General features: G+C 30.6%; 1 protein-coding gene across 8 annotated transcripts in view; it reads right to left on the bottom strand.

Annotated features, from left to right (window-relative positions):
* The window catches only part of LOC146997299 (putative transcription factor Ken), a 41,599-nt gene that overhangs the window by 9,881 nt on the left and 8,867 nt on the right, over positions 1-22,851 (bottom strand). Inside the window, exon 2 of one of the 8 annotated variants that reach the window (XR_015041304.1) lies at positions 15,248-16,419. The exons of 4 other annotated variants lie outside the window; for them this stretch is intronic. Coding sequence is in view for 2 of the 4 variants with exons in the window: in XM_085817286.1 (XP_085673412.1) it covers positions 311-407 (97 nt within the window). In the remaining 2 variants the exon portion in view is untranslated. Of the gene's footprint in view, positions 1-310; positions 2,604-9,420; positions 9,657-15,247; positions 16,420-22,851 lie in introns of those variants that run through there. 3 more of the 8 variants (XR_015041305.1, XM_085817286.1, XM_085817284.1) reach the window with 3 other exon arrangements.

The raw sequence follows: 22,851 nt of genomic DNA, 5'->3' as shown, positions 1-22,851 counted from the left end.
TAAAGCATACATTACGCATAGTCGAAATTAGAAAATTGCAACCAGAAAACTATTTGATTTGTATTCGTGATATTTATAATGACAAGGAATTTGATTTAAATCATATCAAAGATGGAGTACATTGAGATGAAATACTACATTATAAGCTGAAATTATAAGCGGAATAAAATAAAAACATCTGCCCTGAAGATAAGGATAGTGCTGACAAATCAACTTCCATTTCATTGCGAGCCGCGACTTCTCTCCCCCCTCAGAGCAGCGTGAAATTGATAAACAGATTTCAGAATGGTTAGAGAAACAAAGGATATACCTTTATCCATTTTTTGCAGCAATTCCACTTTTTGTTTGATGGACATCGAAACATGCTTTCCCTTTGTAGATCCAGCAATGGAAATTCTATTTGACATAATCGAAAGTTCCAACTTACTTTTATAAAATTGCTCTAACAGTCTGCAAAAAATAAAAAGCCGGTTCCAATTCGAAGATTAAGGAACAACACAATCTGCAACATTAACTAAAATAGATAATTAGATAATTTTAGCTTAGCTTATACAGTCCGTTATACATTAAACGCGCATGCGTAAAGGTATTACGCGCATTTCGTTGACGCATGCGCAGAAAGTTTGTAGCTTTGAGGTCCGGATCATAGATCATTCCGGATTAACGACTTTTGACTGTATAAATTTTCAAAGCCATAGAAGAAACGAAACCAAATTTTACACTGCTTCTGTTACAGCTACCATATAAAAAAATATAATTTTTTCATACAGAAATTAATCAAATTATATGTGCAGTTAAAATAATTAAAATAATAATCACTTCTGTCTTAAATCAAAACAAATGTCTTCATAAAATACATAACAAATGGCAATTTAACCTTAGAGAAGAAAGTTCCACATTCCATTTACAGTAAACCCTTGCTGAATATGGGGATTACATCATTAATACAAAATTGTATTCCCTAAAGTTATTGTTCTATGGAAAAAATGTTAGGTATGATTGAGATTAAGAAAGTATGTACAACTTAAGGAAGCCTAAATATTGCTGTAATTAAAAGAGAAAAACAAAACACATGTTAATCGATAGGATTTTTATTACTGCTTAATATGTACATGATACAGTTATTTTTTACAAAGTTGGTGATTTTTTGCTTGGAACAATAAATGTTGCAGCTCTTTAAAAGCTTTACAGTAAGCAGTAGAGAGTTTTCTAATACCTCTCATAAAGTGCTTTCTTCTTTCTTCATTTCGGTCAATTTCTACTGCAAAAAAATCAGGTTGTTGATGTGCCATTTTTAACAGTTTATTTAATTTCTTGAAAGTTAAAGATGTATTATCTTCTTCATTATCACAGCTTTCGCTGTTGACTAGTGTTATCATTCAAACCTTCCTAATCATTTCTTGATTAATTCTTTGATCTCTTCTTTCACTTCATATTTTCTACAATTTCTTTGGCTTCATTTTCATTTAAGGCAAATCCTTTACAATAAATGAAAACTTCTGGCCACAGCGGATTGCAGGAAGCATTCATCACTGATGAGAGAGCACTGAATCATGCATGAATGAAATGCACCAGATGGATTAAATGGAAGGAATTAAGATAATACATATAGGTGAAATCGCATCCTCAAATCCGTGCTTAGCAAGGGTTTACTGTATTAACTGGGTGACATGCCTCAAAAATCTTGATTAGTTAGCTTATTCAGATTTGTCTGTGAAGATCTGTATTAAGTAAATGGCCAATATAATTAAATAGTGGCTCTATAAAGAGAGCTGATTACACAAAAAGGAATCTATCTTGGATTTTTATACTAAAAATAATTTGCTATTCATACATAATGCCTTTTTTCCTGAAACCAATTCATAAAACAGAACGTAATTAATTTTTAAGATACAAAAGTTTTCCTCCCTGCAAGACATTATTTTAAAGTCAACTAAAATATCACATAATGAATTCAGAATATAAATAGTTGAGCAACATGAAACTTCTTTTCTATGAAAGAATAAATAAATATAAAGCACTGTAATGTTATTGATATAGGATGTAAAACAACTTTAAAAACACCAAAACTTCAACCTTAGCTTGAAGATGAATTTATAAGAAAAAGTTTCAAAGAATACTGATTACAAAACCTTATTTCTTCAAAATCATGAAAAAAAATATGTTAAGTTTCCAGTATCTTTTTAATGTCTAATTATCTTGTAAGTTAAATAACTTTTAAATTACTAATAATAGAATTAAATTTTTCTAGTATTATCTGCATTGCTCCTAGCATTTCATAAATAATTTTTTTAAAGAAGCAATGATTTTGCAATATATTTTGACATAAAATTATTTATTGAATAATTAATTTTGATTGAGGAAAAAACTCATCACAACCACATAAGAAAAAGTTTTCATTCATTAAAACAACAGTACCCATATCAAACAAGAAAATAATTTATATGATCTCGATAAACTACAAAATAAAATGCAAAAATTTTAGAGGAAAAATAAAAAGAAAATACAGAAAGTAATAAGTTTAAGAAATAAATAATTTGCTCTCTAAACGTAAGATTTTTTTCTTTTTTAATTAGGGAAGAGTATAAATAAACCAGAATGTAAAAACTTAAAGATGACCAAAATGTTTTACATGTTTATTTAAAGCCACTGAAGTCCTAAAGTTCTTATTACATATTTGGCAAGCATAAGGTTTTATTCCAGCGTGCATCAATAAATGAGTCTTTAAAACATGACTCTGAGTGAATGCTTTGTTGCATACTGTACATCTAAACGGACGTTCTCCAGTGTGTATTAAGACATGTTTCTTAAAATTACTTATAACTGATGTAGCATATGGGCAATGCTGACAACTGTACTTATACTTTGGCAAATCAGTAGATGCAGAAGAAAAATCAAATATTGCATTCCTTCTTTTTCCATTCCTACCACCTAAAAGATATTTGTTTTTTAAAATACAGAAACTAATATTTTTTAAAATACAGCTAAAATAATTATTTTTTATTCAGGAGAAATAATTATATACGATTTTCACCAGGACAAATAATTATATAGAATATAAAAGAAAATGCATTTGAAGTCTCATATCAAGAAGAAAGTTCAAAATTTCATTTATTAGCCACATTAAATTTTCAAATTACTGAAGAAAGCCTGGTCGCTGTTCCAGTTTGAAATTTTCTCTTAAATGTTGTCTCAAATAAGGGGTTCCTCTAATTAATTAAATGCTATATTAGAGAGACTTGACTACAATACAAAGAGAAAAATAAGAATACTACCTTGGATTTTTATAAAAATTGCCGTTTTTCATTACTAATATTTTTGCTCTAAATTTTAGAATAAATCATAATCAGAATAATCCGAATTTTGCATAAGAAATCTAATAAAAGTTTATCCAATAAATGTAAATTTTGATGCATGAGTAATATGAAATTCCTTACTTCCACAAATTATAAAATATGATAAAACAAATATACAGAATTATTATGTGATTGAACAGGACATAAAGATCAACTCAGAGTTTAAAACAGGCAAAATTCGAACTTAGTTTGAAACATATGTTAAATAAAAAGATGCCAACCATTTCAAATAAGAATTTGGTCACATATTTCTCTTTATTCTCAGCGAACATAACACTTGCTCCAATGAAGAGATACTTACCTAGATTTTTGTTTGGATCTTTTAATTTGCAGTTGACAGTAAACTAGAGTTCACTTTTGCCTATTTTTAAACTAAGGAATTACATTTTCATACATACAGATTTCCAGAACAGTAGTTTAATGAGAAATAAATAACATCTTATTGAAAGGAGCAGAGTATATAGAATTGCTAATTACACATTCCTTCTTTTAATGCTAGTCTACCGATGTTTCAATTAAAAAAAGAACACAGTTATAATACGAAAGATATATTTTCTATTACATGAAGTATAATACCATGATAAATCAAACATGACTTATTTAATAATGATAACTCGCAAAAAATTCAATAAAAAAATAATCAAACATAACAAAAAAACCCAGGTTACAAAAATTATGTGCATTCTAAGGACCCCGTTGCTTCAATTAGAAAACATGCTCATAAACTAAAAAAGAAAAACTTAACAACTGCTCAAGAATGACCAAGATAAAGTTCTCAAATTCTTATTGCATGTTTGCCTACATCTATCAGTAAGTAAGACTTCAAAACATGACTAATGTCTATTGCTTACTGTACATTCGAATGAGCACTCTCCAATATGCACTAAAATATGTTTCTTAAAATTGCTTGAATCTGATGCTGCATATGCACAATGTTGACAGATGTACCTATATGGTGTCAAACAAGTGACAGAACTAAATATTACATTTTATCTTGTGGTGACATAAGTTAATTTTTGGAAGCAGGAGAGATGAAAAATAAGCAAATGCCTTCGCCGGGAATCGAACCACCGACCTCTGCAATACCGGCCCAGCATGCAGAATCACTATACCACGAAGGCACGCTAGGAAAGTGGGAGATATACCTTATATACTCGCCTTTTTAAAGGGCGACTAGGGTTTTAGGGGACCTAGTCGCCAAATCTTGGATGTGGAGAGTCATCATCCACAACCCTTTTAGTTCGGGCACCACTGTAGAGACATTAGGTATTTCTGAAAGCAGGCAAGAGAGATTGAAAAATTAGCAACCGCCTTCGCCAGAAATCAAACCATGGACACTCTGAAATACCGGCTCAGTGTGCTGACCACTACACCATGCTAGGAAAGTGGGAGATATACCTTATAACCTTTCTTTGCTAGCACTTAAAAATATTAATTTTTTAAACTGAATTTTTTAATACATTTACAGATAAGTACCTTAAGTCTCTAATCAGAAGGGGGGGGACTGTGCAAAATATATCAGAAGAGACATATTTACGTTCTTGGAAGTAGAAAAAACTCAACATTTCATTAAGTAATTGTGCTACAGAATGGAACACACTGAAAATTATTTTAAAAGTAGGAGTACAATTATACAACTAAAAAATCAGATATTTATTAAATGAATAATTACTTCTGAATGAGGTAAAAACATTTTTTTTTCTGATAAAAATATTTTAACTTATCTAATTAAATTTAATAATCATTTGTATGAAACTATCATAACTTTCTCTGTGGTATGGCTTTTTGAATCTGTTTATGAAGAGCTAAATTTAAACTGCATTTATTTGCTACATTTCTATAATTTTTTTAGTCTCTACTTTCTTATATTTTCATTCTTTAAGCTAATATTTATATTATTAAAGAAAATAAGGAAAACAAAGTATGAAAAATAATAAGTTTATATGGTTCTTACACATTAATCTAACCACTTTACACAGCTTGGTGGTCTTTTGCAAATGAAAAGGTAAACACTACTTATTGGGCGCAAGTTGGTGTGACTTAAAAAAAAAAAAAAAATCCACTTCCAAATAATCTATATTTAATCATAAATAGGCAAACATTGTTACTATATCAAAAGAAAAAAAACATTTTACAACACAAACTTTAATTATTAAATAAGGACTATATGATACAGTAAGACCCCGCTTAACGCGGGGGATACGTTCCATCGAAGTAGAGCGTAATGCGAAACAGCGCTAAGTGAGGCTATCTTAACATGTAAATAATGGGGTTAGGGGAAGACGGATAAAAAATGGTTAGGCATTAAATTTAATAATGTTTTTTTTTAATAAAAATAAAACCAAACATTTATTTCTTACAAAAATAAAAACAATATAAACGCATATACTTTTAAAAACAAATAAAATTCTCAGTCAGATCATTCAGTCTATTCTGGATTTCCAATTTTCTGCCTTTTTGTTAAGAAGGCATTATAATAGATTGGCTTAATGGCATATTGCGTTCAATTTCGTCGTCAATCAATATAGACAGTCGTTTTTCCATTTCTCTATAATGTTATTTCTAGAACGGGTAATTCTAGTTGCAGTTGCCGATGACAGTATTTTTTCTTTATTCTTAAGACTTGTCCTTATTGTTGAAGTTGCCAAAATCAATGCAGCACTAATTTGAGATTGACGTTCACCAGAATCTAATCTTCTAATCACTTGCATTTGAGCTTCCAGTGAAATGCTTTTTCTGGTTGCTTTCTTTTCTTGTTTTTTATTATCACCCATGATAAAAACTAAAGATCATAATATTTGTCACTGTATTATCGTTATAGTATTATACAAATTTAAACTTACAATAATGTCAACAAATGTTTCAAATGATAAAAATGCGTCCACCAAGCAAGAAACACAACTGTTTCGGATATGTTATTTGGAAACCTAGCGCTGCGCACAATTTCGGAGAATCCCCGGGTTGAAATAAAAGAGCGCTAAACCGAAACAGCGTTAAGCGGGGTCTTACTGTACATTAAAAAATAAATCGATTTTACAGCAAAATATTGTATTCCTGCTGAACTTTTACCACAGTTTCTTCCACTGGTGGCAAATTCCACAATCAGTATTTTAAAATAGAGTTGAAGGAAAAAATATTAAAACCACTGGAACTTGAAATAAAACAAAACGAACACATACAAAAATGGCAACATTGTTTCAATGAAGGATTTTTATCAGCATGGTTGCAAAGTTTGGTTCATTCTGAAGATTTGCTAACTTCTAAAAAGATGGTTGCGATAATAAGCAAATACCAGTAACACATACTAAATGACAAAAATAGATCTTAAAAGGCAACCATGTCACTCAGATGGTTAATTTTGCATTAATTTCTTAAACAATCATTTTTTAAACAGATTATTATTTTACATGGGAAGTATGAAATTTATATCAGTTACATGATGTAAATACTACTTATTTTACTGAATGCTGCTATCACCATACTAACAATAATTATTATTGCTAAACTTTCATAAACACAAGCAGAATAAAAATATTACTTCAGTTTTTATCATAAACTTCATAGCCTAGAATTTACACTAACATTTTATGGTCATGGAGTTAAACTGGCATTTCTGCAAAAGGGGGCCGGAGGGAATGTATGTCAGAAGAAAACAATAACATAAAAATCACTATACAACTAAAAAATATTACACATTATTAACTGAAATTTACATTTATAAACCAGTCAGATTCTGGAAACATAATGTTATTTTATTTTAAAATTACCATTTAATTAAATTGTTTTTGATACATCATATTACACAAAAACAGATTTTAATTAAGTAGGACTCTTATCAAAAGTGCATTTAATATTGAAATTATTTGATCGTCTTACAGGGGATGTTATAAATTGATAGCTCGCACCGTTAGGTGGCGCTCCAAGTATCCTGTCTCTGTTGATATTCTATAACTTAATTTTAGTTTGACGGAAGAACGAAGGTGTTAAGCCTAATAATGATGAAGGCGTGTGCTTAATAATAATGCTTGTAACCAATGTATTATAATGTAAATAAAACTTTATACATTAATAACGAAATGGAATAATCACCTACCTCTGGATTTAATGCTCGCTGAATGGTAACTCTTTTTTTTTTTTTTTTTTTTTTTTTTCATTCTTGACATCCAGCAAAACTTAGGGTAAATCAAAGATCTATCTTTAGTTTGAATTCTGGGTTTGTTTTGGTTTATGCGATTATGGAAAAGCTTTGAGGGCTATCTGCTTAATAGAAGGGATGCCTTTGTGGAGGACCTTTTTAAGGGAAACTGGCACGTATATACATTACACATGGGGAAAACTACGAAAACATCCATACAGCCAGCCTGTTCACGGGATTCGAACCTCGAACCAAACTACCAGTGTTCAGCAACTTTACTGCTCGGCTGCTGATGGGCCTTTGGATTTCTGGGAAAGAATTACATAGAAGTGCATTTTTTGTGAAAATTCTAATATAAAAGTAATCTAGTAATTATAACAAAAATAAAGAATAGGAAATATACTAACATTTTCAGAAAAATCTAGTATTTTTAAAACCTTAGAAAATACCCAAAAATGCAAAAAAGAGAATCACAAAAATTTGCATAGTGATGAAGTTACAGCCCTAATCATAACTTGCATTAAGAAACAAATGTAATGTATATTTTTATCAGGTAATTATCACTTATGACTAACATTCTAACAAGCTAAAGAAATAACAAGTCAAACAGAATCAAATAAAAACTTCACACATTTAGCAATACAAAAGGCAGTTCATGATTCTGCCGACATTTATTACAAAAATGGCACAGAACCTAATCAGCACACTTGCTAGTTCCTTATGTATAAAACCTACAAAAAAGAAAATATTTACAAGTTGCACAGACAATCATTGTGCAACAAAATACATTTAACTCATGTACACAAAATGTAAGAGTAATTATCTCAAGAATATAACAGTATTTACAATTATATATATATAAAACTTATTACTGCCTTAAAAATCAATTCAAAATTTATTGCAACACTTGCATGCATTTTTTACCCTTGGTGGAACATAAACAATAGTCAAATATTTCTTTAATTTTTACACAGAAAAATAATTGCTGTTATGTTTTAAAATAATGAATAGAAGTTGACTAAAGATACTACTTCAGTATGATGAAAAATAACTTGACAGAAAAATTAACAAAGAGATACTTTCATTTTGTATTAAGAGCATTTCATTCTTGATATTATGAATCTTAACAAGCCCAAAAAGCACAATTTTTTATTTATATACAAAAGACAGCACAAATTTGAAATTTAAGGTTAGACATAATTTAACCTTAGATTGATAATGCTAAAAAAGCAGGAGGAGGAGAAAATTTCAATGTAGGATTCGCATTGAATTCAACTTTTCCCTGTCCAAATATGATGAAATGGCTATGAAATTAAATATGAATAAAAGAATAATTGTATTAATTAAAATGTTATTTATCTGATGCTTTATTGTGAAGTAAGTGAAAGAAATGCATATAGGATATATGAATCTAAGCCATCCCTCCCCCCAAAAAAATCTTATGGTGTTTTAGAAAAACAGCCTAGAAAGAATTACACTTGGTCGCAAGTAAACTGATTAATTAATAGTTATTATACATTATAATGACACAGTTAAGAGATTTATAAATTACATTATTGAGTTTTATAAAAATCTGAGTAATACAAATATTTAACCTAGAAAAACAATCTTGGTTTGCAACAGTTACATAATGTACTGATACTTCTTTTAAGTTACTCCATCTTTGTCCTAATAATTCTTATTTCAAGACTGTATTTTTTTAACATAATTTTTTAAGTATTTAAAATTTTCTTTTAATTTTCAGAATATAATAGAATTTTTTTTTCATAATGCAGTCACATACTGGTAACATGAAATTTTAAAATCATTATCTTTTTTACAATTACTGCATTAGGTAGTACCTGCTGCTGATATATTACTCGGTATATAACTATAGCATATTTCCTAAAGCAATATTTTATTAAGAGAAAATCTATTTTCTATACATACATTTCCATGTCTAAAGAAACATGAGAAAATAGTCGCATTTTTAAAGAAAAACAACAAACAATGGTTCACAAAAAAAGCAGAGGGCAGCTATAGGCTGATAAAATTGTGCCAGTTACAAGGTAGGAAAAATACTTGCTAAAATGGATAAACAAATAAAGATAGCAAAGATTAGAATAACCTTTCGTTTGCTTTTTATTAAGAGAGTTTTTGTTCATTAGATGCTATTTAAAGCATGAATTAAATTTTTTTTTTGAAAGGACCGAGATGCACTCCTTAAAAAAAAAAAAAAAATCTTAGTGTGACATTTTTCAAAAAATCAGACAAAGACTGAAATATAATCAATCTATGATTACATTTTCCCTATTTCCCTCCTATAATTTGCTTACATTTAAAACTCCAAAATTACAAAAAGCACATTTTCAAAACAGATTCTACTGAAAATTAAATTAAATTTTCCATTTTTTTTAAAAATTAAAGTCCTTTGTTTTTTTTACGCTATTTTAAAAGCACCTTTGAAAAAATATTGAAAATAAAATTAATTTCAAATAAATCAAAACTACAGCTTAAAATATGAAAACCTCAGAGAATAAATAATTGCCTATTATATAAGAAAGAAAAAAACACAACAGCGAAAGCATAATGACCCTCCTTGAATAGTCCTCGAATGCTTTGCCATAACCAAAATAATTCTAAGAACTGTTCATAACTACATTGAAGTTTTAAGACTTCTATAATAATACAGTCAAAAGTCGTTAATTCGGACACCCATAATCCGGACCTCAAAGCTACAAACTTTCTGCGCGTGCGTCGCGTTGACGCATGCGCGTAAGACCTTTACGGCTGCGAATTTGCGTGTGGGCGTGCGCAAAATACGTTTACGAATGCGCGTTTAATGTGTAACGGACGGGATAAGCTAAGCTAAAATTATCTGATTATCTATTTCAGTTAATGTTGCATATTGCGTTGTTCCTTAATCTTCGAATTGGATCCGGCTTATTATTTTTTGCAGACTGTTAGAGCAATTTTATAAAAGTAAGCTTGAACTTTCGATTATTTCAAATAGAATTTCCGATATATATTTACTAATATGTAAAGGATATACAAAGCGAAAGCATCTTTCGGAGTCCATTAAACAAAAAGTGGAATTGCTGCAAAAAATAAATAAAGTTGTTTGTTTATCTAAACTTTAACGTTTGTTTATCTAAACATTGTTTATCTTTAGGCGTGCAATGAATTGGAAGTTGATCTGTCAGCACTATCCTTAAGGGCAGATGTTTTTATTTTATTTGGCTTATAATTGCTTACTCAATGTAGTATTTCATCTCGATGTACTCCGTCTTTGATATGATTTAAATCAAATGCCTCGTCATTATAATTCGCTTCCGATAGCGAAGAAAGTAACAGAGGTTATTGAAAACGAAAAAATTTCGATTGACAAATTAGTCGGTATTCTCGGCACAGCAATTATAGGACTTGAACAGCGGAACTTTGTAACTGAACACGAAATTATGTCTGTTTATAGAATTAAAGAGAATGTACTATCACATAAAAAACGAAGCAACTTAAACAACTTACATTGAAAGAAATGTTTAATAAAGTAAACAAATAAATATTAAGCTTTTTTTTGTAAATTTTGATACCCTTTAGATCATAATTGTTCTTTATTTCGTAAATTACGGTTTCATATTTTTAATTTTATAATTTCTGCATGCCATTTTACCAGATTTAAACTGATGATCTATAATCCGGAAAAATCGATAATCCGTAATCGCCGAAGTCCCGACGAGTCCGGATTAACGACTTTTGACTGTATAACATCAGAGATAAATAAAACCTATCCAAATGTATCATTTTAAATGCATTTTATTACTTTAACAATAATAATGAAATTAAATACAGACAATATTTATATTTTTATAGCCAGTGGATACTGTTCAGATACCTGCTGCAAAATCTCTTCAAAACCAAGATAACTTAGACAGTTTGATCATTCATAAAGTTTATGGGATGCATATTTCTAAATTTTACTACTATAGGCAAAATGCTATATCCTGAAAAATGCAACACTTACTTTCTTATTAGCAGGCAAACTCTACAGCTGCATTATGATTCGTTACAAGGAGGGGAGAATCACAAACATATACCTCGGAATTTCAAAATCATGCACATTTAGTGGATTGCCAGATCAAATACATTTTCGTAAAATTCTAGGTTGCCTACTTTGTGACAAAGCACTTCGCACAGTGATTTGCAGTTGGGCAGATAATGCAGTGGTACACAAATACTTATTTTTAAATACTGACTCACTGCCAATAAACTGCACATTGCAGACATTAAGACTGCTTCATTTGATCATATACATTTAGTATACAAAAATGCTAACTTTCAATAATGACATATATGGTAGAACCTCATACTATTTCCATGAAATGGAGGGAAAAATAAAAATATAGTATTAATTAAATTGGGAATCTCTTACATATTATAAGCAAACAACATTTAGTATGTTTAGTATAAATAAACTATATTAAAAAATTACTTTTTATAACTGAAAAGTTGTACACTGTGGGGGAGGGAAGGGGGGACAGTTTTGTATCTCCCGTTCTACTGGGCCAATTGACAAAATTCAAATTGAGTTTTTCATGTCTCGAATGTGTGACTTAGGATATATATTAGATTTACATATAGCATTGTTCTAACATAGGTATTTTGACACAAAATGGGACTTTTTCTGAAATAACATACCAATATTTTCCATATTTCGATTCTATGACTCAAATTATGCCTTGATATTAAATTTTGTAAAATTTGGTGCGGAATTTATGGAGAAATTCAAAAATTTATCTTGGTGTAATTTTTTTAGTTGTGCCAAGAATAATTCACTTGGCAAACTTCTTAACATGTGGCAACCAATTTTCCTTTCCGTTCCACTATGCCGGAGTGGAAAAAAGGCACCTCATTCCTACCTTTTTACATTGTGCATGAGCAGATAAAAAGTAACATCGTTCCTACTTTCAAATAATTTTAGTCACATTTGATGTTTTATCGCTTTCAACAAATATGCCAAATTTCAAAATATATAAATTCACATTCAAATTTCAAAATATATAAATATATAAATTCAAAATATATAAATATTCGTGTCAATATATAAATTCACGTACATCTTCGGAAATTTTGAATAAAAAACTGTAATTTTTTGCAGGTGTGCCTAGGTGATGTCTTTTTTAAGATGATGGTAAAATTTTTATAGATTATAATTCAAAAACTTTTTTTGAAAAATTTATAAATATTATATAAAAATAAATCATAAAAAATTGGGTGAGTTTTATTTTGAACCTGAATTTCGAAATGTGAAAGGAAGAATCAAATAAGTTTAACAAGAAAAGAGATATTAATAAATCTATATTAAATCCAATTAACATTGGGTAGCTAAAATATTGCAAACTAATTTTTTAAAAACCACTTGTGCAAAAACTTGGTAATTTGGCGTAATTTGAATCATAGAATCGAAATATGGAGAAAAAAACTGTTATGTTATTTCAGAAAAAGTCCGATTTTGTGTCAGTTTTTTTTGACACAAAATCGGACTTCAATATTAGAATGATGCTATATATAAATCTAATACATATCCTAAGTTGCGCTTTTGAGAGAGAAATGTAAATTGAAGGTCGTCAATCGGCCCAGTAGAACGGAAGATATAGAAGTGTCCCTTTTTCTTTTTGCGCATTATCCTTTATTTCTTTGTTGAATTTGCTTTTGAAAATCTTTTTATGTTATCGGTGAACCTTGGAATCACCTTTTCATCATTTTTATCTTCTAAAAAACTTCTTATAAATGCAACTGAAAAGTAACCCTGAAATTCATGAAAATTAACAGAAATAACCATATTGCAATTATGCTAATGCAAAGTTCAGAACCATGTAAAAAGTGCTACATTACTATGTTTCTATATACCTATAGTCCAATGAGAAGATAATACAGTACATACATATCTATATATAAATTATTAAAAGTAAAGGAAAAGTCGGAGCTTAAATGATAGCTTAGAATTTCTTCCCTATGAAGGACCTAACCGATTTTTTCCTCACTTAAAGTCACCTCATTCCTCCAACGAAAGGAATAGAAGTAAAATTAAACTTCAAATACATATACAACACTGAAACAAAATAGAACAATAAACAAAAATAGTGTATTCATCTCCTCTGTGTAACACTTCAAACAGAACTTGTCAAGGGAAAAGTGTTTTGAAGCCCTAATGAAGTTGATTAACAAGTTCTGAATACATGTTTCACTCATCTGAATCATGTGACACTCTAAACTGCTCTTCTAAAATCAAATTTTTAATTTAAAACAACATTTAAGTGGCCCTGAAGAGTTAGCATTGTTTTGCTATCTTTTCAATCGTACATTTTTATGTAATTTTCTTTATATGGCTAGTATTATTATTAACAATTTTTGCATCGCAGGTTTATGCATATTCACTACTATTAGCCATTGCTTGTAGAACAATTTTTCTACCTGCCGCTTTTCTATTTAAAGTACTTTAAAAATTTTATAAAACTTTTTAAACTTTTAACATTTTTTTTCAAAAACTTTTAATTTTAATCTTTCTATTGCTTTTAAATATTACTTAAAATTACAACATTGTAAATTAGAATTTATCTAGAATTAAAACTGTAATTCTTAAATTTTCTTGTCTGGCTTTCTTAATTTTACTTTGAAATATAAGAATTTTAATAGGAATATTCCCATTTCGTTCTTATGATTATGTTTAATTAAATCACTGCAGCCTAGGTGCAGGATTCTTAATAGTCCTTACATTATATATATATATATGCAATATATTCAGGAGCAGGAATTTTGATGGCGCAGAAGTGTTGATCCATAATGACTAGGAAATTGGAGGCGAAGGTAGATTAAATCTTCAGTTTTTTTCCAGCAACATATTGCAGCTACACACAAGTCGGCACATTACATGTGCCTGTTGCAAAGGGCTTATATTTTTGATAGATTTGCAGCGAAAAAGAAGAAGCAGACAGACTGCAGTCCAGCTAAGGTAAAGCATAGAAAGAAAGCGCGTAATGTTCAGGATGAAATCTTAAGTCAAACTGAGTTACTTTTGGTTCTCAAAGCATTTTGATTGGATAGTTAATATTGCTGTAAAATTATTATTGGATGCCTGAGTTTTAGTTCAGTTTACATCACCAGCATTATGTAAGAGTCCTATGACATAGATTTTTCTCGAAATGACGCAATGCAAATAGATGTTATTTTTAGAAAAAAAGAAGGGAAATTAATTTACGCTGCTAATTTAATCTTTTACATAGTCTTTATTTTTCTAACATATTTATATGTAAGAAATTTATATTTTTGGAACAGGCACATTACATGTGCAACATGTCTGTAGCCGCAACATGTTGCTGAAAGTAAAACTGAAGATTTAATCTGCCTTCGCCTCCAATTTCCTAGTCATTATGGATCAACACTTCTACGCCATCAAAATTCCTGCTCCTGAATATATTACATATATACACACAAACACACATATATAAGTACTTCAAATTCCTCCCACCCCCAAAATGATGTAGAAAATGTTGCAATAGGAACATCATTTATTTAAAAAAAAAAAAAAAAAAGTAAGGTTAAACAATAATTTGGAGAATGATGGATGAGAGAAAGTTAATGTTATCTACATTTCACTTTATTTGGAATTAAAAGTGGTGAATTACACATGCAGGAAAACAGCTGCTGAGGGAACAGACTGAGGCTCTACTGTACTGAAATTTGAGCTTGCAAATCAATAAGAGTAACATCTAATACTTACATTTTATTGCAACCACCTTAGTAGAAGTTGCTATCTTTCAGAATGCGCCAGGCTCAAGCAAATAACCATTCTTCAGTTGAACATGCTCATAAAAATTCAGTCTAACAAATTTGCTATTTTCACATGCTTTTTCTATTTAATTTTTTGGAGTATTCCAACAGTTTTCTAAACAAATTGTGAAATTTTATGTTCTAAACATAATTTTGAAATATGCACTTGTGAAATTTGCCAGCAATGGAAGAAACTGTGGTAAACTTTCTGCAGGAATACATAATTTAGACACAAAATATCTAAAGGGAACAAGGAAGAGATGCATTTGGTAGATAGCCAATGTTGCTGAGGTTTTCATGATGCCATATCTCTGATGTTTTTTAAGTCAAAACACATTGCTATGCACTTGAGGAAAAGAATATCGCAAAAAAATTATCAAAAGATTTGGAGAAGAATGAATTTTTTTAATGCATCACATAATCTTTATTTAATAATTAGCATTTGCATTTTAAATTGCTAAAGTATTTTTCCTTTTCATATTCTGATAATGTTTGCCAGTTTAAAATTAAAATTAATACCTTGAGAAATTTAAAAAAAAAAAAAAAGTTGTGAACATTACCAACTTGTACCTGATAAAAAACTTTTACATTTTCATTCGTAAAAAAACTGTCATGTTGCGTCAAGGTGGTTATGTTAATAACATAAGTACCTAATACCTTAAAACTCTGAATGAATATCAGAATATTAGGATCTCCCAGCCAATAAATACCTCCAAAATATCATAAAACTTCATGTACTATACAGAAAACAACTACGACGGATGAAAAATTAAGATGCTAAATAAGTCATGTCAAAACTAAAAAATTAAAAGTGGCCATGTTGCATTTTATGTTCATTTAAATGAGATGTGCTCCTAAAGTCCTTGTTACATATATGACAAACATAAGGCTTTATTCCAGCATGAACTAATAAATGATACTGAAGTACATGATTTCGAGTAAAAGTTTTATTGCATAGCGTGCATTTAAACCGACGTTCCCCAGTATGAACTAACATATGTCTTTTAAAATTGCCCATATCTGATGTAGCATATGAACAGTGCTGACAAGTGTATTTATGTCCTGCTGTAGAAGATGATGAGAATACACCAGTTTTGGCAGTTCGTCTTCCACAGGTATAGCCTGAAATATATTTTTAAAAACTAAATACAAATTAAATAAATTTTTTAAACACAACATGAAAATAAATTACAGTTAACTTCCATTTTTTTTAACTATACATAAAAAAGTAAATTATTCATACTTTATATCACAGTTTTAAAATGCCGAATATAATCCATTTATATAAAAGATGAAAACTATTATATTATGTGCAAAAACACTGCTCTCCTTTCCTAAAAAATTGGAAAAAAAATTAAATTCTATAAAATTATTTTATATCATAAGCAGAATAAGAATACTAAATGAAATCTGTGAAATAGATACATTTCAAAATATTTCTGGGAATTCACAGAATAAATTTTAAACAAGAACAGAATTTTTCAATTTCTTACCAAAAGGCTTATAGTATAATGTAAGATAGTATGATGGTGTCTATTAAGATAGTGTAGTGAAATACACATTTTTATCTATTACAAGTCTAATCACATTTTGCGGTAAAATCACACAAAGACTAATTAATTTTAATAATAAATGGCGAACCTAGTACAATGCCGAGGAGAGTTATGAGCACTCTTTTTGGAGGACTTCAAGTGCCCACTCTCAGTTCAAAGATGATAATATTCAGCCACATACAGCAACCCTGGCTTATGAATTTCTTACAAAAGAAGATTGAGTAGTTGAATCTGCTAACATTAATCCCACAGAGAAATTATGAGCAACTTCAGAACAGTTGTTGCTTGACGAGACATTTAAATGCCTAAGATCATGTCAATAGAAAACAAGGTCTCACACTCCCAAACTCTAATTAATTACCTTACTAACAGCACAAAATCATACTATGATATGTACATATGGATTAGGAGAGATCCAGTTTTCTATTAACATCAAAAGTCAGCTTTTGTTTTCAAGATATTCACTTTTTCTAAAGTTTTGTTGTCATAAATTATTTCAATTTTATTATTTTGTGACTTAATTTTATGTCACAGGCATTCATATTGAAATTTTTACTTTAATGCTGTTTTATGATGCTATATATTCATCCAATTTTATTTGATAATTTTTGAGAAATTAGTGATTTTGTGCATGCAGTGATAATCTTTAATACTAACATATTAAATTCTGTATCCATAAAATTTATGATGGTTATATTTTTATAAGATAAAAATTCTTTCATTGTTGCACAAAATTATACAAATCTTCAATTTAAGAAGAAATCTTTTCATTACTTCTTATTTAAGATGATATAAAAAAATATTTATAAGTTTTATGCATTTTTCAGCTTAAAACTTCTGCCCAAAGTTATGATTCTTGATCACATGGTAATTACAATTCGAATATCAGAATAGAAAGATGCTCTTTGGTCATAAATCTTAAATTCCAATGCTGTGTGAAATTTCTCCCTTTTCATGCCAAAAATAAAAATATAAACCTAACACTGGGGGGGGGAGGGGGAAGAAATATAAATATAAAATTAAAAATCTGAAAGTGTTCAGATTTTACATTACGCCCAAAGGGATGTTTTTTGAATGTCTTGTGGGTTTTATTTATTAAATACTATGTTTTACACATTTAACCCATAAAATTCAGTTCAACAGCAATATCGCAAAATAATTTTAAAATAAGCATATCTGTAGAATTTTCGATACACAGTTCCGTGCCACTGGAGATAAAAAATTTTAAATTTTTTTCAAAATATGAAATAGATAATATAATAAATTCCACATTTGGGCTTCCAGATGGCCGTATTCGGGTGGAAACATATGTTATTCAAAATTTCATGGCTCTAGGTGCTGTCGTTTTATCACAATGCGAGAAACATGCATACATTTATGCAGATTCTTCATTACTTAATTTCTTTAAATATAATACAGGGCTGTAATATTTGGTGACAACAAAAAGTAGTTTGAAAAGAGAACCATTATTTAAAGTTTTCAAAGCAAAATTCCAAAACGAAATTACTAGCCCTTCTGGGCATTAAAAAATAAATAAATTAAGAGGTGTTAACTATAAACTCTTTCCATTTCAAGTATAGATCAGAAATATGAATGCACACTTATGCCAGCTGATGGTATGTCAGATCTTTTTTTTATCTTATATTATAATATGTACTGTTAATCAGCATGGGAAAGTGAATTATTTAAAAAGTTATTTTATATCTATAGTACAAAGTCCAAAATTCGGAATGATCTAAAATCCGAACTTGAAAACCACCAACAACCGTTTTTCTCGAAGGTTTTACACATGCACATTTTATCCCGGCCCGGTGCATTATAAAACATCTGGAGAATCCCAATTCATAATTTAACTTCGACACTGAATAAAATACCTTGTTATTGAAGAAACAATATTTTAGCATAAATTTGTACGATCAGTAATTTGGCTTCGTTGCTGCATCTCAAACTGAAACATTCCACATAGACACATTGTTGATCTGACGCCAACCTGGCGAATTATTATTTAATATACACCATGTTTCAAAAAGAATATACATATTATAAAGTGTTATTTTGTCCAAACTATAGATCACTGCACCTCGGCTCGGCTATTGCCGAAACGAATACATAGTATACTAGTTTATACAAATTATTATTTAATATACACCATGTTTCAAAAAGAATATACATATTATAAAGTGTTATTTTGTCCAAACTATAGATCACTGCACCTCGGCTCGGCTATTGCCGAAACGAATACTAGTTTATATTAATAGCTGCTAGATGTCAGTTGTCTTCTGTTTTGCATGGTAACCATCACATGTTTAAAATGGCTACTCCGCAGCAGAAATCATTTTGTGTTCTCGAGTTTGCGAAGTGCGATTCTGTGATTACAGTGTAAAGATGTTTCAAGTTGAGGTACCAAAGTGATCATCTGATTGGGTGGAACATTTGCCGATGATATCGACAATTTGTAAATACAGGATGAGTATGTAAAGGAAACAGTCCTGGCCACCCTCGTGTTCCCGACGAAAATGTTGCACGAATTCAAACTGCTTTCCAATATAGTCCTTCAAAATCAACTCGTCATTCCAGTCGGGAGTTACAACTGCCTACAACAATTTGGTGTGCTTTGAAACATCGGCTGGTTATGAAGGCGTACAAGTTAAATTTGTTACAGACTCCTAGTCCTGATAACAAACTCAAATGTGTGGCATTTTGTAACGAGGTTATTGATGCTATTGACAATGATTACACTTTTGCACAACACATTGTCTTCAGTGATGAAGCGACTTTTCATGTTAGTGGTCATGTAAACAAACACAATGTTTGAATTTGAGGCCTACAGAACCCACATGCAGCCATTGAACATGTACAAGATTCACCCAAAATCAATGTGTTTTGTACGATATAACGAACATCTATTTACGGCCCATTCTTCTTTGATGGAAACTCGGTTAATGGTCAGCAGTATCTCGCTATGTTACAAAACTGGTTGTTTCAGAGGCTGCATGAAGACAACTTCATTTTTCAACAAGACGGGGCACCGCCTTACTGGTGTCACCAAGTGCGTGACTATCTGAATGAAACTCTAGTGAACAGTTGGATTGGTCATCAAGGAGATGGCGACTTAGCATGTCTCAGCTGGCCTCCATGGTCACCAGATTTGACACCCTGTGACTTCTTCTTGAGGGGTTTCATTAAAGACAACGTTTATGTACCACTACTCCCACAGAACATGGAAGAGGTAAAGAACCGGATCCATACTGTCATAACACCAGTGACGACGGACATACTTGCCCGAGTATGGGAAGAATTTGAGTATTGATGTGATATTGTTCGTGTCATTGAGGAAGGACATATTGAACATCTGTAATCTGAACTTGAGAGGTTCGTACATATGTAAGTTTAATAAATATACGCATTCGAAATATGTATATTCTTTTTGAAACACGGTGTACTTTCCTTTCATCACTGCATGTTTTGACAGCTTGAGTAATCACTCATGTAGCGATGTCTAAATAATATTTTTATGTTAGTAGTTGAACAATAAAAGAGTATGGTAACCTTTTATGTTTACATTACGCTTGGCTATGATTACAGATTTAAATTAAATGCACTAAATATGTTGACGAGGAAAAATTTACCAAAAATTTCTTTCCATATGCTAAAAATAGATTTTGTTGATCATATTCATAGACCAAAAGATTACATTTAGGGCTATTTGAATTAAGAATAACTGATTTGTTATTCACATAAACCCAGAACCAGTGCCAGGGCTTGTATGGTCGCAGAATTTAGGACCTACAGAGACTGCATCAGGTGATAAGATATCTAGCACTGGCCCTCGATAAGGTTTAAGTATATGTGGGAATTTATTTATTCAGAACTCTGATAAGCCTTAAGCATGTGAAAGAAATAGACATAAGTATAATAAATAAACTAATACAATTCAGGCTTAATTGTCTCTGTGCGCGATAGAAGCAAGATAAAATTTAGCAGAACAACTTGCCTATAGTCAACAAGTTCATGATGCGCAGCCAAATATATATATAGCAAAGGATAGCTAAATTTGATGATGATAGCCTTAATTTTAAAGATTTTCGGAAATCACAAAACAAAGGTGAACTATTCCAATTAACAGATTTTGTAAAGAAATGTGGAGAAGATGATATAAAAGTATTTTATTTCGATGACAATGCTTCTCAATTATCAATCAATTAACGAATGGCGAAATCTGTAATACGGTTTGTCATGCACATACTCGGTAAGGGGATGCTACCAACCAAGCCTGCCGGAAGAAAAGTTAAACCATCGACTTATAGCTGAAAGGAGAGAGGAGAAAATCTGGCAACGAGAAGAAGTGTGCTTGATGCGAGAAGGGTGGCATGCTCGTGTGAAGAAACCAGTTTATCTGAAAGGAGAGGGAAAAATATCTCGCAACGAGAAGAAAAAACGTGCTTGATGCGAGAAGGACGGCGTGCTCGTGAAAAAAAATTTGAAATGAGTTTGGCTGTATTCCGAGAGAAAAGTTAGCTTTTTTTTTTTTTTTTTTTTTTCTTTTTGTTAAGAGCTGAGAGATGCAATGTATTACTTGTGCGTTTGATGTAAATGTGAATAAAAGCAATACTTTGTGAAAAGTTAAACTGTATTTACAAAATTAAAATATAGCTCATATTATTGTTAAACCTGCATAAGTGTCCCAGTTTATTTCCTGCAAATAGAGTCGACTAATAACATTCATAAGTGGATAGAAACGAACCGACAAAGATGAATTGATCAAAAGACCGATATATGACAGTGGTGGCAGCTGGTCGGATGTATATTTGTCGACTCGGAAAAAGCTCAAGTGAATTCCTTATGAATGCTGCGAAGCTTATTAAGTGGAATAGTTATCTTCTACCAGGTTCTCTCGTTAAGTGATTTATTTATGTTTTTGTGTTTATGAAAAATTTGCTGTTAATGTAAAGGTACACTTGAACAAGTATTTTATAAAACAAAAATTATCAGTGTGATTATCATATAAGACTTGAATTACCTTGCAAGTGCATTTATCTTTTATTATATGAGTGAATGATCATTAATTTAAGTAATGCTTGTGTTTTATTTATGAGATATGATTGCATTAGTTTTCAAATGCTTATATATAAACATACATGTTTTTTTATTTATTGAGTATTTGGATATTGTGCATATTTAATGCAGATACCATGTGTTTATGATTCAACAGAAGTTAAGGATTTAACTTGATGTATAATTTTATGTAAGGAGATTTAGTTTTAATTTTCTGTTATTTTAATTAAGTCGAACATAAAGTCGCATAATGTCATTTTTGGCCAAATCTAGAAAGGCTGATCTAGTCGCCCTTGCACAAGAGTTTGGTGTTGAAGTGTTGCCTACATTTAGGATTTTGGACTTGAGGGAAAAGATTATTGCTAGTGAAAGCTATGAGGAGCAGGTAGCAAAGGATCTTCTGAATGTTATCATTACAGACAGGGAGGCAAAGGAGGAGCAGGAAAGGGAATATAAACTAAAGTTAGAGGCAGAGGAGCGGATTGCCATTGAGAAGTATAAGGTAGATTGCCAGGATCGTTACTCGAATAGGAGTACTACACCCGAACGGGGGGAGAATGGGAAGGAAAGATCAGTAGAAGAGTTAACGAGGACAATCAGATTATTGACAGTAAAGGTTCCAAGTAAAGCAGATGGCTGGGACTATTTCTTCTCCAGTTTAGAAAGAGCTTATGTTAATGAAAGTGTCCCTTATGAGCCCAAAATTTTGATTTACCTTTTGGAAGATAAAGCGGCAAATTTATTAACATTGATAAGTGAGGATAAGTATGGGAATTATGAGGAAATAAAGGAAACTGTGTTGAAAGAATTTAAACCTTCACCTCAGGTATGCCTGGAGAATTTCAGAAAGGCAAGACGAAGTTCAGAAGAGACCTTTGGCCAGTTTTCTACTAGAGTTACTGCCATGTGGGAAAGTTATGTGAAATCAAGGGGGGTGACAGACTTT

Source organism: Stegodyphus dumicola, chromosome 5, assembly GCF_044657685.1.
Source record: "Stegodyphus dumicola isolate Sdum_Otavi_A_Nest chromosome 5, ASM4465768v1".
Taxonomy (NCBI): Eukaryota; Metazoa; Arthropoda; class Arachnida; order Araneae; family Eresidae; genus Stegodyphus; species Stegodyphus dumicola.
The sequence above is the reverse complement of the archived record's forward strand: the minus strand, read 5'-3'. Positions and strand labels throughout refer to the sequence as shown.